At 48.7% G+C, this 17,195-nt stretch overlaps 1 protein-coding gene across 1 annotated transcript in view; it reads right to left on the bottom strand.

Moving 5' to 3' along the window:
* The window catches only part of LOC121008516 (TBC1 domain family member 10B-like), a 959,042-nt gene extending 945,317 nt beyond the window's left edge, over positions 1–13,725 (bottom strand). The window contains exons 1-3 of the mRNA XM_040441122.1: positions 12,488–13,725; positions 11,795–12,355; positions 10,918–11,629 (exon numbers count right to left, since the gene is read on the bottom strand). Coding sequence (XP_040297056.1) covers positions 10,918–11,629; positions 11,795–12,355; positions 12,488–13,628 — 2,414 coding nt within the window. The 5' untranslated portion in view covers positions 13,629–13,725. The remainder of the gene's footprint in view (positions 1–10,917; positions 11,630–11,794; positions 12,356–12,487) is intronic.
* Between the last annotated feature and the right edge of the window lie 3,470 nt (positions 13,726–17,195).

Genomic DNA, 17,195 nt, shown 5'->3' with positions numbered 1-17,195 from the left:
GGGTAATTACATTATAGGAGGGGAAGATAGTGCAGATAGAGACCTGGGGGGGGGGGAGGTAGTGGGACTGGGGGGGTAATTACATTATAGGAGGGGGAGATAGTGCAGATAGAGACCGGGGGGGGGCAGGTAATGGGACTGGGGGGGTAATTACATTATAGGAGGGGAGGATAGTGCAGATAGAGACCTGGGGCAGGTAGTGGGACTGGGGGGGGGGGGGTAATTACATTATAGGAGGGGAAGATAGTGCAGATAGAGACCGGGGGCAGGTAGTGGGACTGGGGGGGTAATTACATTATAGGAGGGGAAGATAGTGCAGATAGAGACCGGGGGGGAGGTAGTGGGACTGGGGGGGTAATTACATTATAGGAGGGGGAGATAGTGCAGATAGAGACCGGGGGCAGGTAGTGGGACTGGGGGGTAATTACATTATAGGAGGGGAGGATAGTGCAGATAGAGACCTGGGGGGGGGGGGGGTAGTGGGACTGGGGGGGGGTGGTAATTACATTATAGGAGGGGAGGATAGTGCAGATAGAGACCGGGGGGGGGTGGGGAGGTAATGGGACTGGGGGGGTAATTACATTATAGGAGGGGAAGATAGTGCAGATAGAGACCGGGGGGGAGGTAATGGGACTGGGGGGGTAATTACATTATAGGAGGGGAAGATAGTGCAGATAGAGACCTGGGGGGGGGGGATAATGGGACTGGGGTAATTACATTATAGGAGGGGAGGATAGTGCAGATAGAGACCGGGGGCAGGTAGTGGGACTGGGGGGGTAATTACATTATAGGAGGGGAGGATAGTGCAGATAGAGACGGGGGGGAGGTAATGGGACTGGGGGGGGTAATTACATTATAGGAGGGGAAGATAGTGCAGATAGAGACCTGGGGGGGGGGGTAGTGGGACTGGGGGGGTAATTACATTATAGGAGGGGAAGATAGTGCAGATAGAGACCGGGGGGGGAGGTAATGGGACTGGGGGGGGGGGGGGGGTAATTACATTATAGGAGGGGAGGATAGTGCAGATAGAGACCGGGGGGAGGTAATGGGACTGGGGGGGGTAATTACATTATAGGAGGGGAGGATAGTGCAGATAGAGACCGGGGGGAGGTAATGGGACTGGGGGGTAATTACATTATAGGAGGGGAAGATAGTGCAGATAGAGACCGGGGGCAGGTAGTGGGACTGGGGGGTAATTACATTATAGGAGGGGAAGATAGTGCAGATAGAGACCGGGGGGGAGGTAATGGGACTGGGGGGGGGGGAATTATATTATAGGAGGGGAGGATAGTGCAGATAGAGACGGGGGGGGGGGGGGTAATGGGACTGGGGGGGTAATTACATTATAGGAGGGGAGGATAGTGCAGATAGAGACCTGGTGGGAGGTAATGGGACTGGGGGGGTAATTATATTATAGGAGGGGAGGATAGTGCAGATAGAGACCGGGGGGGGAGGTAATGGGACTGGGGGGGGTAATTACATTATAGGAGGGGAGGATAGTGCAGATAGAGACCGGGGGGGAGGTAATGGGACTGGGGGGGGGGTAATTACATTATAGGAGGGGAGGATAGTGCAGATAGAGATCGGGGGGAGGTAATGGGACTGGGGGGGTAATTATATTATAGGAGGGGAGGATAGTGCAGATAGAGACCGGGGGGGGAGGTAATGGGACTGGGGGGGTAATTATATTATAGGAGGGGAGGATAGTGCAGATAGAGACCGGGGGGGGAGGTAATGGGACTGGGGGGGTAATAACATTATAGGAGGGGAGGATAGTGCAGATAGAGATCGGGGGGAGGTAATGGGACTGGGGGGGTAATTATATTATAGGAGGGGAGGATAGTGCAGATAGAGACCGGGGGGGGAGGTAATGGGACTGGGGGGGTAATTACATTATAGGAGGGGAGGATAGTGCAGATAGAGACCTGGGGGGGAGGTAATGGGACTGGGGGGTAATTACATTATAGGAGGGGAAGATAGTGCAGATAGAGACCTGGGGGGGAGGTAATGGGACTGGGGGGTAATTACATTATAGGAGGGGAGGATAGTGCAGATAGAGACCGGGGGGGGTAATGGGACTGGGGGGAGGGTAATTACATTATAGGAGGGGGAGATAGTGCAGATAGAGACGGGGGGGAGGTAATGGGACTGGGGGGTAATTACACTATAGGAGGGGGAGATAGTGCAGATAGAGACTGGGGGGAGGTAATGGGACTGGGGGGTAATTATATTATAGGAGGGGAGGATAGTGCAGATAGAGACTGGGGGGAGGTAATGGGACTGGGGGGGTAATTACATTATAGGAGGGGAAGATAGTGCAGATAGAGACCGGGGGAGGTAGTGGGACTGGGGGGGTAATTACATTATAGGAGGGGAGGATAGTGCAGATAGAGACCGGGGGGGAGGTAATGGGACTGGGGGGGGTAATTACATTATAGGAGGGGAAGATAGTGCAGATAGAGACCGGGGGGGGAGGTAATGGGACTGGGGGGGTAATTATATTATAGGAGGGGAGGATAGTGCAGATAGAGACCGGGGGGGGGAGGTAATGGGACTGGGGGGGTAATTACATTATAGGAGGGGGAGATAGTGCAGATAGAGACCGGGGGGAGGTAATGGGACTGGGGGGTAATTACACTATAGGAGGGGAGGATAGTGCAGATAGAGACCGGGGGGAGGTAATGGGACTGGGGGGGTAATTACATTATAGGAGGGGAGGATAGTGCAGATAGAGACCTGGGGGGGGGGGAGGTAATGGGACTGGGGGGGTAATTACATTATAGGAGGGGAGGATAGTGCAGATAGAGACCTGGGGGGGGGGGAGGTAATGGGACTGGGGGGGTAATTACATTATAGGAGGGGAGGATAGTGCAGATAGAGACCGGGGAGAGGTAATGGGACTGGGGGGGTAATTACATTATAGGAGGGGAGGATAGTGCAGATAGAGACCGGGGGGGAGGTAATGGGACTGGGGGGGTAATTACATTATAGGAGGGGAAGATAGTGCAGATAGAGACCGGGGGGGGAGGTAATGGGACTGGGGGGGTAATTATATTATAGGAGGGGAGGATAGTGCAGATAGAGACCGGGGGGGGGAGGTAATGGGACTGGGGGGGTAATTACATTATAGGAGGGGGAGATAGTGCAGATAGAGACCGGGGGGAGGTAATGGGACTGGGGGGTAATTACACTATAGGAGGGGAGGATAGTGCAGATAGAGACCGGGGGGAGGTAATGGGACTGGGGGGGTAATTACATTATAGGAGGGGAGGATAGTGCAGATAGAGACCTGGGGGGGGGGAGGTAATGGGACTGGGGGGGTAATAACATTATAGGAGGGGAGGATAGTGCAGATAGAGACCTGGGGGGGGGGGGAGGTAATGGGACTGGGGGGGTAATTACATTATAGGAGGGGAGGATAGTGCATATAGAGACCGGGGAGAGGTAATGGGACTGGGGGGGTAATTACATTATAGGAGGGGAAGATAGTGCAGATAGAGACCTGGGGGGGAGGTAATGGGACTGGGGGGGTAATTACATTATAGGAGGGGAGGATAGTGCAGATAGCTATAGTGCAAATAACTGAGACACGGCTGGATGATAGCTATGACAGTGGGAATAACTGAGACATGGCTGGATGATAGCTATGATAGTGGGAATAACTGAGACACGGCTGGATGATAGCTATGACAGTGGGAATAACTGAGACACGGCTGGATGATAGCTATGATAGTGGGAATAACTGAGACACGGCTGGATGATAGCTATGACAGTGGGAATAACTGAGACACGGCTGGATGATGGCTAAGACAGTGGGAATAACTGAGACATGGCTGGATGATAGCTATGACAGTGGTAATAACTGAGACACGGCTGGATGATAGCTATGACAGTGGTAATAACTGAGACACGGCTGGATGATAGCTATGACAGTGGGAATAACTGAGACATGGCTGGATGATAGCTATGACAGTGGGAATAACTGAGACACGGCTGGATGATAGCTATGACAGTGGGAATAACTGAGACATGGCTGGATGATAGCTATGACTGGGCAGTTAATGTACAAGGTTACAGTCTGTTTAGAAAGGATCGTCTAAACAGGAGAGGGGGAGGGGGTCTCCTTTATGTAAAGTCCTGTCTAAAGCCCACAGTCCGAGAAGATATAAGTGAGGGACATGGACATGTGGAGTCTCTGTGGGGAGAGATACATGGAGCTAAAAACAACAATAAATTACTAATAGGAGTTTACTATAAACCACCTAATATACCAGAGTCCACAGAATATCTACTACTAGACGAGATAGAGGAGGCGGCAAATCATAATGAGGAGGTTATTATGGGGGAACTCCGCAGATACAGACTGGGAAACTGAAACTTGTACATCTCATAAAGGAAACAGGTTCTTGGCAATAACCAAAGACAATGACCTCTCCCAACTGGTTCAGGACCCGACTAGAGGGACGGCCATACTGGACTTAGTACTAACCAATAGACCTGACAGAACAACAGACGTGCAGGTCGGGGGACACCTGGGAAATAGTGACCAGAAAGTAATAACCTTCCAATTATCATTCAAAAGAGCATTTCTACAGGGAGGAACAAAAATACCAAACTTCAAAAAAGCTAAATTTAACCAACTAAGAGAGGCCATAGGCCAAACTAACTGGGACAAAGTCCTCAAAAATAAAAATACAGCCACAAAATGGGATATCTTTAAAAGCATCCTAAAATCTCATTGTGAGAGGTACGTACCGTATGGGAATAAAGGGTTAAGGAACAAAAAGAAACCAATGTGGATAAACAGAACTGTAAAGAAAGCAATAAATGACAAAAAGAAAGCATTTAAATCACTAAAACAGGAGGGGAGCGCAGAAGCATTGAAAAACTATAAGGAAAAAATAGAACATGTAAAAAACAAATAAAAGCGGCCAAACTAGAGACCGAGAGATTAATTGCCAAAGAGCAAAACTAACCCTAAAATGTTTTTCAATTATATAAATGGTAAAAATTATAAATCTGAAGGTGTCGGCCCTCTATAGAGTGACGAGGGGGGATTCGCAGAGAGCGACGAGGAGAAAGCAAAGCTGTTAAATAATTTTTCTCCAATGTATTCACTGAGGAAAATAAATGAAATGCTGAATGTTGAAATAAATTCCCCATTAAAAGTGTCCTGTCTGACCCAGGAAGAAGTACAGCAGCGACTTAAAAAGATTAAAATAGACAAATCGCCAGGACCAGATGGCATACACCACCGTATCCTAAGGGAATTAAGTAATGTCATAGCCAGACACTTATTTCTGATATTTGCGGACTCTATACTGACAGGGAATGTCCCACAGGATTGGCGCATGGCAAATGTGGTGCCAATATTCAAAAAGGGTCCAAAAACAGATCCTGGAAACTATAGGCCGGTAAGTCTAACATCTGTTGTGGGTAAACTGTTTGAAGGTTTTCTGAGAGATGCTATCTTAGAGCATCTCAACGGAAATAAGCAAATACCGCCATATCAGCATGGCTTCGTGAGGGATCGGTCATGTCAGACTAATTTAATCAGTTTCTATGAGGAGGTAAGTTCTAGACTTGACAGCGGCGAATCAATGGATGTCGTGTATCTGGACTTCTCCAAAGCATCTGACACTGTACCACATAAAAGGTTAGTATATAAAATGAGAATGCTCGGACTGGGAGAAAACATCTGTATGTGGGTAAGTAACTGGATCAATGTAATGTAATTAACACTGAAGAGGACAGTATACTACTACAGAGGACAGTATACTGTATATATACTACAGAGGACAGTATACTGTATATATACTACAGAGGACAGTATACTGTATATATATACTACAGAGGACAGTTTACTGTATATATACTACAGAGGACAGTATACTGTATATATACTACAGAGGACAGTATACTGTATATATATACTACAGAGGACAGTTTACTGTATATATACTACAGAGGACAGTATACTGTATATATACTACAGAGGACAGTATACTGTATATATATACTACAGAGGACAGTATACTGTATATATACTACAGAGGACAGTATACTGTATATATATATATATACTACAGAGGACAGTTTACTGTATATATACTACAGAGGACAGTATACTGTATATATATACTACAGAGGACAGTTTACTGTATATATACTACAGAGGACAGTATACTGTATATATATACACTACACTTTACTGTAAGAGCAGTGAGACTATGGACTCTACTGTAAGAGCAGTGAGACTATGGACTCTATACTGTAAGAGCAGTGAGACTATGGACTCTACTGTAAGAGCAGTGAGACTATGGACTCTTTACTGTAAGAGCAGTGAGACTATGGACTCTATACTGTAAGAGCAGTGAGACTATGGACTCTATACTGTAAGAGCAGTGAGACTATGGACTCTATACTGTAAGAGCAGTGAGACTATGGACTCTTTACTGTAAGAGCAGTGAGACTATGGACTCTTTACGGTAAGAGCAGTGAGACTATGGACTCTTTACTGTAAGAGCAGTGAGACTATGGACTCTTTACTGTAAGAGCAGTGAGACTATGGACTCTTTACGGTAAGAGCAGTGAGACTATGGACTCTATACTGTAAGAGCAGTGAGACTATGGACTCTTTACTGTAAGAGCAGTGAGACTGTGGACTCTTTACTGTAAGAGCAGTGAGACTATGGACTCTACTGTAAGAGCAGTGAGACTATGGACTCTTTACTGTAAGAGCAGTGAGACTATGGACTCTTTACTGTAAGAGCAGTGAGACTATGGACTCTTTACTGTAAGAGCAGTGAGACTATGGACTCTTTACTGTAAGAGCAGTGAGACTATGGACTCTATACTGTAAGAGCAGTGAGACTATGGACTCTATACTGTAAGAGCAGTGAGACTATGGACACTTCACTGTAAGAGCAGTGAGACTATGGACTCTGTACTGTAAGAGCAGTGAGACTATGGACTCTGTACTGTAAGAGCAGTGAGACTATGGACTCTTTACTGTAAGAGCAGTGAGACTATGGACTCTGTACTGTAAGAGAAGTGAGACTATGGATTCTATACTGTAAGAGCAGTGAGACTATGGACTCTTTACTGTAAGAGCAGTGAGACTATGGACTCTTTACTGTAAGAGCAGTGAGACTATGGACTGTTTACTGTAAGAGCAGTGAGACTATGGACTCTTTACTGTAAGAGCAGTGAGACTATGGACTCTATACTGTAAGAGCAGTGAGACTATGGACCCTATACTGTAAGAGCAGTGAGACTATGGACTCTTTACTGTAAGAGCAGTGAGACTATGGACTCTATACTGTAAGAGCAGTGAGACTATGGACTCTTTACTGTAAGAGCAGTGAGACTATGGACCCTATACTGTAAGAGCAGTGAGACTATGGACTCTTTACTGTAAGAGCAGTGAGACTATGGACTCTTTACTGTAAGAGCAGTGAGACTATGGACTCTACTGTAAGAGCAGTGAGACTACGGACTCTTTACTGTAAGAGCAGTGAGACTATGGACTCTATACTGTAAGAGCAGTGAGACTATGGACTCTTTACTGTAAGAGCAGTGAGACTATGGACTCTATACTGTAAGAGCAGTGAGACTATGGACTCTTTACTGTAAGAGCAGTGAGACTATGGACTCTGTACTGTAAGAGCAGTGAGACTATGGACTCTTTACTGTAAGAGCAGTGAGACTATGGACTCTATACTGTAAGAGCAGTGAGACTATGGACTCTGTACTGTAAGAGCAGTGAGACTATGGACTCTGTACTGTAAGAGCAGTGAGACTATGGACTCTTTACTGTAAGAGCAGTGAGACTATGGACTCTATACTGTAAGAGCAGTGAGACTATGGACTCTATACTGTAAGAGCAGTGAGACTATGGACTCTGTACTGTAAGAGCAGTGAGACTATGGACTCTTTACTGTAAGAGCAGTGAGACTATGGACTCTGTACTGTAAGAGCAGTGAGACTATGGACTCTGTACTGTAAGAGCAGTGAGACTATGGACTCTGTACTGTAAGAGCAGTGAGACTATGGACTCTGTACTGTAAGAGCAGTGAGACTATGGACTCTGTACTGTAAGAGCAGTGAGACTATGGACTCTGTACTGTAAGAGCAGTGAGACTATGGACTCTTTACTGTAAGAGCAGTGAGACTATGGACTCTATACTGTAAGAGCGGTGAGACTATGGACTCTTTACTGTAAGAGCAGTCAGACTATGGACTCTTTACTGTAAGAGCAGTCAGACTATGGATCTCTCTGCCTGAGGAGGTGGTGATGGTGAGTTCACTATAAGAGTTCAGGAGGGGCCTGGATGTATTTCTGGAGTGTAATAATATTACAGGTTATAGCTACTAGAGAGGGGTCGTTGATCCAGGGAGTTATTCCGATGCCCGATTGGAGTCGGAAAGGAATTGTTTTCCCCCCTAAGTGAGGAAAATTGGCTTCTACCTCAGTTTTTTTGCCGTCCTCTGGATCCACTTGCAGAATAACAGGCCGAACTGGACGGACAGAGGGCTTTTTTCGGCCTTATAAACTATGTTAAAGTTCCTTCTTGGAAGTTGGGTCCAAGGTTTATCGGCCCATATAAGATCACTACCATTATTAATCCTGTAGCTTTTCGTCTTGAACTTCCTCAGGCCCTGAAAATTCATAATGTGTTTGATAAATCTTTGTTGAAGAGATATGTTGAACCTTTGGAGACGTCCTCCTTGCCACCCGCTCCTGTCACGGTGGACGGCAGTTTGGAATTCCAGATCGCCAAGATAATTGACTCTCAAGTTCTCAGTAGATCTCTTCAGTATCTTGTTCACTGTAAGGGTTATGGACCAGAGGAGAGGATGTGGGTACTGGCATCTGATATGAATGACAGTCGTCTGGTGAAAGCCTATCACAGGTCTCATCCGGATAAGGTCGGTCCTGGGTGCCTGGAGGTCACCCGTAAAAAGGGGTTCCTTGTGGATCAATTCGTGTCGGTGTTGTTTCTGGTAACGGCCACACCCTTCGCCTCATGCTGTGCGGTTTATAGCTTCAGCCTTGTTGTGGATTGCTGGTGTTTGGATCTCGGCGGAGTTCCTGTGCGTCCATAACCATTTGAAGTTAAGTGTCTCCTTCCCCTATTGTTTATTGTTGGGGTTTTCTTGTGTTGCTCTTTTCTCCGTCATTTGTGTTAAGGTCTGAGGGAGACTCCTGTTCGTCCTACCCTTTGGCGGAACAGGTTGTCTCTTGTCCTGACATTAGTACCAGGGTCCTACAGGGTGAGTTAGGACTTTAGGTTCCTGTGTATGAACTCACCTACCTCTGGGGTCAGTTCATGTTGGCAGTCAGTCAGGACCTGGATTAGGGTATCTCTAGGAGGCGACCTGCTGCTTTCACTAGTTTCCAGGCCTTTTCCCCTCACCCCTTTCCCTCCTACGTTCGGTGTGAGTTTCCCTCCCACACCGAAGAATGACAATATATCACCACCACAGTGGTGAATTCAAACAACAGCAAAGTGATAGATTTAATCATAAGGCAATCTTCTCAATAAAGTGTGTGATGTTTTGGTCAATTACGAACTTCTTCAGACACAAGTTGCCAATAGAAATCTCAGAAGATAGAAAAGTTTGAAATATATCACCACCACACACCTCGTCAGAGCCTGTATCACCACCACACACCTCGTCAGATCCTGTATCACCACCACACACCTCGTCAGGGCCTGTATCACTATCACACACCTCGTCAGAGCCTGTATCACCACCACACACCTCGTCAGAGCCTGTATCACCACCACACACCTCGTCAGAGCCTGTATCACCATCACACACCTCGTCAGAGCCTGTATCACCACCACACACCTCGTCAGAGCCTGTATCACCACCACACACCTCGTCAGAGCCTGTATCACCACCACACACCTCGTCAGAGCCTGTATCACCATCACACACCTCGTCAGAGCCTGTATCACCACCACACACCTCGTCAGAGCCTGTATCACCACCACACACCTCGTCAGAGCCTGTATCACCACCACACACCTCGTCAGAGCCTGTATCACCACCACACACCTCGTCAGAGCCTGTATCACCACCACACACCTCGTCAGAGCCTGTATCACCACCACACACCTCGTCAGAGCCTGTATCACCACCACACACCTCGTCAGATCCTGTATCACCATCACACACCTCGTCAGAGCCTGTATCACCACCACACACCTCGTCAGATCCTGTATCACCATCACACACCTCGTCAGAGCCTGTATCACCACCACACACCTCGTCAGATCCTGTATCACCATCACACACCTCGTCAGATCCTGTATCACCACCACACACCTCGTCAAAGCCTGTATCACCACCACACACCTCGTCAGAGCCTGTATCACCACCACACACCTCGTCAGAGCCTGTATCACCACCACACACCTCGTCAGAGCCTGTATCACCACCACACACCTCGTCAGAGCCTGTATCACCATCACACACCTCGTCAGAGCCTGTATCACCACCACACACCTCGTCAGAGCCTGTATCACCACCACACACCTCGTCAGAGCCTGTATCACCACCACACACCTCGTCAGGGCCTGTATCACTATCACACACCTCATCAGAGCCTGTATCACCATCACACACCTCGTCAGGGCCTGTATCACCATCACACACCTCGTCAGAGCCTGTATCACCACCACACACCTCATCAGGGCCTGTATCACCATCACACACCTCGTCAGGGCCTGTATCACCACCACACACCTCATCAGAGCCTGTATCACTATCACACACCTCATCAGAGCCTGTATCACTATCACACACCTCGTCAGGGCCTGTATCACCACCACACACCTCATCAGGGCCTGTATCACCATCAAAAGACTTTGGTCAGGCTATAAGGTTAGAAGTGCTGGTACTCACCCGTTACCGCTGAACTGATTTCCTCCAAGAAAGCCGTATTTGTCGGTCTTCCTGTACGGCATGCCATTGATCTCTGAGTCAGAGCCTATGGAGCTGGTGTCATCCAGCAGGGTGAGGGACTCCATGGTGCCAGACATCAGACTGACAGAGTCGAGATAACTGAGTGTGTCTGGGGCCGGAGCTTTGGATTTGAAACTGGACAAAGACACAGTCTCGTGACTAACGGAGGTCTCCTGTTCACGAAAGGGATGACCAGGGTACAGACTGGACCTAGGGGGGATAGGAAGAGGTGGCTTAGAGGACATGTTTCTGTGTGGGCTCAAAGGGTCCGGGACACGAACTGGGGATACGGATGACCACCCAAGACTTGGCTGTGCAGGCAGACTGGACGTTTGACTCTGGGAAGTGGGATTCATCGGAGTGGGTGTGATGTCACCCACCACAGTGTTCTGCACATGAGGAGTGATCTGTGTGACTTCTGTTATTATAGTTGGAGTGCTTGGCACATCTTCCATTCTTACAACAGCAGCGCCCTTCACATCTTCTGGTCTTATAGCTTGAATGCTCTTCACATCTTCTGATCTTACGGCCGGAGCGCTCTTCATGTCTTCTGGTCTTATGGCTGGGGCTCTCTTCACGTCTTCCGATCTTTCGGCCTTAAAACTCTTCACGTCTTCCAGTCCTATTGCAAGAGCGCTCTTCACGTCTTCTGGTCTTACGTACGGAGCGCTCTTCACGTCTTCTGGTCTTACGTACGGAGCGCTCTTCACGTCTTCTGGTCTTACGTACGGAGCGCTCTTCACGTCTTCTGGTCTTACGTACGGAGCGCTCTTCAAGTCTTCTGGTCTTACGTACGGAGCGCTCTTCACGTCTTCTGGTCTTACAGACGGAGCGCTCTTCACGTCTTCTGGTCTTACAGACGGAGCGCTCTTCACGTCTTCTGGTCTTACAGACGGAGCGCTCTTCACGTCTTCTGGTCTTACAGACGGAGCGCTCTTCACGTCTTCTGGTCTTACAGACGGAGCGCTCTTCACGTCTTCTGGTCTTACAGACGGAGCGCTCTTCACGTCTTCTGGTCTTACAGACGGAGCGCTCTTCACGTCTTCTGGTCTTACAGACGGAGCGCTCTTCACGTCTTCTGGTCTTACGGACGGAGCGCTCTTCACGTCTTCTGGTCTTACGGACGGAGCGCTCTTCACGTCTTCTGGTCTTACGGACGGAGCGCTCATCACGTCTTCTGGTCTTACAGACGGAGCGCTCATCACGTCTTCTGGTCTTACAGACGGAGCGCTCTTTACGTCTTCTGGTCTTACAGACGGAGCACTCTTTACGTCTTCTGGTCTTACAGACGGAGCACTCTTTACGTCTTCTGGTCTTACAGACGGAGCACTCTTCACGTCTTCTGGTCTTACAGACGGAGCGCTCTTCACGTCTTCTGGTCTTACAGACGGAGCGCTCTTCACGTCTTCTGGTCTTACGGACGGAGCGCTCTTCACGTCTTCTGGTCTTACGGACGGAGCACTCTTCACGTCTTCTGGTCTTCTGGCCGGAGCGCTCTTCACGTCTTCTGGTCTTACAGACGGAGCGCTCTTCACGTCTTCTGGTCTTACAGACGGAGCGCTCTTCACGTCTTCTGGTCTTACAGACGGAGCGCTCTTCACGTCTTCTGGTCTTACAGGCGGAGCGCTCTTCACGTCTTCTGGTCTTACGGACGGAGCGCTCTTCACGTCTTCTGGTCTTACAGACGGAGCGCTCTTCACGTCTTCTGGTCTTACAGACGGAGCGCTCTTCACGTCTTCTGGTCTTACAGACGGAGCGCTCTTCACGTCTTCTGGTCTTACAGGCGGAGCGCTCTTCACGTCTTCTGGTCTTACGGACGGAGCGCTCTTCACATCTTCTGGTCTTATGGCCGGAGCGCTCTTCACGTCTTCTGGTCTTACAGACGGAGCGCTCTTCACGTCTTCTGGTCTTACAGACAGAGCGCTCTTCACGTCTTCTGGACTTATGTTCTGCGGATGTAGAGGAGCAATGCTCTGCGAGGCACCATCGGTCAGCATGGCGTCATTCTCACACACATCCTGGCTGAGAAGGTCCACCTGCCTCCCCATGTCCTGTGGGATCGGTGTCCCCTCTCCATCCTGTGACGGGGCAGTAGAGCAGTCCTGAGCCCCCATACCATTAGGGGGTGTCCGGTCTGCTTCGGGGTCCCTCGCTATACGTCCTATGTCCACCACCTGCCCGCTGTGAGGCGGGGGGAGCGCCCAGCCCTGTGTGATGCCACTGGTCGTGCCTCCTGGTGCTGCGTGGTTCAGGGTGCTTGGTATCGGGAGGGGCCCCTGGTAGGACTGGGTGTCCGGTGTCGGGGGCTCCCCTTGGTCCAGTACTGGGGTCACCGGTGGGGGTCTCTCTGGGCCCCAGGTTGTTATCGGGGTGTTCTCAGGGGCAGCGGGTCCATGGCTGCTCCCAGCAGCAGTCCGGGAGCCAGCATGGCTCTGCATTACTATCAGCACCCTCTGGGTAACTGTGGCCCTCTCAGGGGCCCCAGGTATACTCCCCCGGGCACTGACGTCGCCGGCAGCATCCCCGGCCCCCAGATGTTCGGCTCCTCTCCTGAGAGGACTCAGGGGCCGGCGTTCCATGGAGCCTTTGCGAGGTGGGGGCACGGGCCGGGGCCCCGGAGGGGAGGAGCAGGGCCCTGGAGGTGACTCCATGTTACGGTGCTGCTAAACAGAACAGGCCGGCGGCTGAGGGGCTCACCGGCCCGGACTGACAGGGAAACAAGCAGACCAATCGGAAACAGCCGCTGAAAACCCGACTGCCAATCAGCGACGAGCAGGAAACCAGCAAGGCGTAAACACCAACCAATCAGAGCACACGACAGATCTCTGATCTTCCCAGCACAAAGGTTAAAGCAAATGATTGGCCAGCGCTCAGTGAAGCGGACCAATCACCTGCAAGAGTCGTGCGCTGTCCATAAAAGGTGGGTCCGGAACAAGGAACAGGAAGCCGCGCTCTGCGAAGAAAGGGTGGAGTCTCGACCAATCCGTGCAAAGCTAATAACCGAGAGTGACCAATCAGCTTAGAGAGGCGGGGCAGACGAGGCGGGTCAAACTACAACAACTTTATTGACAAGGAAAACAGTACGGGGGGCGACGACGGCGGAGGGTCCGGCTGGGTGTGACTTCTCTGCACTAAAGGGAAACTACCACTCCCAGCATGCTGTCCTCAGAACTGCCACACACAGGAATAAAGCATGCTGGGAGTCGTAGTTTCACAACATCTGCAGGATGATGTGTTCTGAAGATTAGATACAGCAGACAGTATCACACAGGATAGGATTAGATACACAGCTCAGCAGGCAGTATCACACAGGATAGGATTAGATACACAGCTCAGCAGGCAGTATCACACAGGATAGGATTAGATACACAGCTCAGCAGACAGTATCACACAGGATAGGATTAGATACACAGCTCAGCAGACAGTATCACACAGGATAGGATTAGATACACAGCTCAGCAGACAGTATCACACAGAACAGGATTAGATACACAGCTCAGCAGGCAGTATCACACAGGATAGGATTAGATACACAGCTCAGCAGACTGTATCACACAGGATAGGATTAGATACACAGCTCAGCAGACAGTATCACACAGGATGGGATTAGATACACAGCTCAGCAGACAGTATCACACAGGACAGGATTAGATACACAGCTCAGCAGACAGTATCACACAGGATAGGATTAGATACACAGCTCAGCAGACAGTATCACACAGGAGAGGATTAGATACACAGCTCAGCAGGCAGTATCACACAGGATAGGATTAGATACACAGCTCAGCAGACAGTATCACACAGGATAGGATTAGATACACAGCTCAGCAGACAGTATCACACAGGATAGGATTAGATACACAGCTCAGCAGACAGTATCACACAGGATAGGATTAGATACACAGCTCAGCAGACAGTATCACACAGGATAGGATTAGATACACAGCTCAGCAGACAGTATCACACAGGATAGGATTAGATACACAGCTCAGCAGACAGTATCACACAGGATAGGATTAGATACACAGCTCAGCAGACAGTATCACACAGGATAGGATTAGATACACAGCTCAGCAGACAGTATCACACAGGATAGGATTAGATACACAGCTCAGCAGACTGTATCACACAGGAGAGGATTAGATACACAGCTCAGCAGACAGTATCACACAGGATAGGATTAGATACACAGCTCAGCAGACAGTATCACACAGGATAGGATTAGATACACAGCTCAGCAGACTGTATCACACAGGAGAGGATTAGATACACAGCTCATCAGACTGTATCACACAGGATAGGATTAGATACACAGCTCAGCAGACTGTATCACACAGGAGAGGATTAGATACACAGCTCAGCAGACAGTATCACACAGGATAGGATTAGATACACAGCTCAGCAGACAGTATCACACAGGATAGGATTAGATACACAGCTCAGCAGACAGTATCACAGAGGAGAGGATTAGATACACAGCTCAGCAGGCAGTATCACACAGGATAGGATTAGATACACACCTCAGCAGGCAGTATCACACAGGATAGGATTAGATACACAGCTCAGCAGACAGTATCACACAGGATAGGATTAGATACACAGCTCAGCAGACAGTATCACACAGGATAGGATAAGATACACAGCTCAGCAGACAGTATCACACAGGATAGGATTAGATACACAGCTCAGCAGACAGTATCACACAGGAGAGGACTAGATACACAGCTCAGCAGACAGTATCACACAGGATAGGATTAGATACACAGCTCTGCAGACAGTATCACACAGGATAGGATTAGATACACAGATCAGCAGACAGTATCACACAGGAGAGGATTAGATACACAGCTCAGCAGACAGTATCACACAGGATAGGATTAGATACACAGCTCAGCAGACAGTATCACACAGGATAGGATTAGATACACGGCTCAGCAGACAGTATCACACAGGATAGGATTAGATACACAGCTCAGCAGGCTGTATCACACAGGATAGGATTAGATACACAGCTCAGCAGACAGTATCACACAGGATAGGATTAGATACACGGCTCAGCAGACAGTATCACACAGGATAGGATTAGATACACAGCTCAGCAGGCTGTATCACACAGGATAGGATTAGATACACAGCTCAGCAGACAGTATCACACAGAACAGGATTAGATATACAGCTCAGCAGACTGTATCACACAGGATAGGATTAGATACACAGCTCAGCAGACAGTATCACACAGGATAGGATTAGATACACAGCTCAGCAGACTGTATCACACAGGATAGGATTAGATACACAGCTCAGCAGACAGTATCACACAGGATAGGATTAGATACACAGCTCAGCAGACAGTATCACACAGGATAGGATTAGATACACAGCTCAGCAGACAGTATCACACAGGATAGGATTAGATACACAGCTCAGCAGACTGTATCACACAGGAGAGGATTAGATACACAGCTCAGCAGACAGTATCACACAGGATAGGATTAGATACACAGCTCAGCAGACAGTATCACAGAGGAGAGGATTAGATACACAGCTCAGCAGGCAGTATCACACAGGATAGGATTAGATACACAGCTCAGCAGGCAGTATCACACAGGATAGGATTAGATACACAGCTCAGCAGACAGTATCACACAGGATAGGATTAGATACACAGCTCAGAAGACTGTATCACACAGGATAGGATTAGATACACAGCTCAGCAGACAGTATCACACAGGATAGGATTAGATACACAGCTCAGCAGACAGTATCACACAGGATAGGATTAGGTACACAGCTCAGCAGACAGTATCACACAGGATAGGATTAGATACACAGCTCAGCAGACAGTATCACACAGGATAGGATTAGGTACACAGCTCAGCAGGCAGTATCACACAGGATAGGATTAGATACACAGCTCAGCAGACAGTATCACACAGGATAGGATTAGATACACAGCTCAGCAGACAGTATCACACAGGATAGGATTAGATACACAGGGCAGCAGACAGTATCACACAGGATAGGATTAGATACACAGCTCAGCAGACAGTATCACACAGGATAGGATTAGATACACAGCTCAGCAGACAGTATCACACAGGATAGGATTAGATACACAGCTCAGCAGGCAGTATCACACAGGATAGGATTAGATACACAGCTCATCAGACTGTATCACACAGGATAGGATTAGATACACAGCTCAGCAGACAGTATCA

The sequence above is a fragment of the Bufo bufo genome, chromosome 7 (genome assembly GCF_905171765.1).
Source record: "Bufo bufo chromosome 7, aBufBuf1.1, whole genome shotgun sequence".
NCBI lineage: Eukaryota > Metazoa > Chordata > Amphibia > Anura > Bufonidae > Bufo > Bufo bufo.
This window is presented reverse-complemented; position numbering and strand designations above follow the sequence as displayed.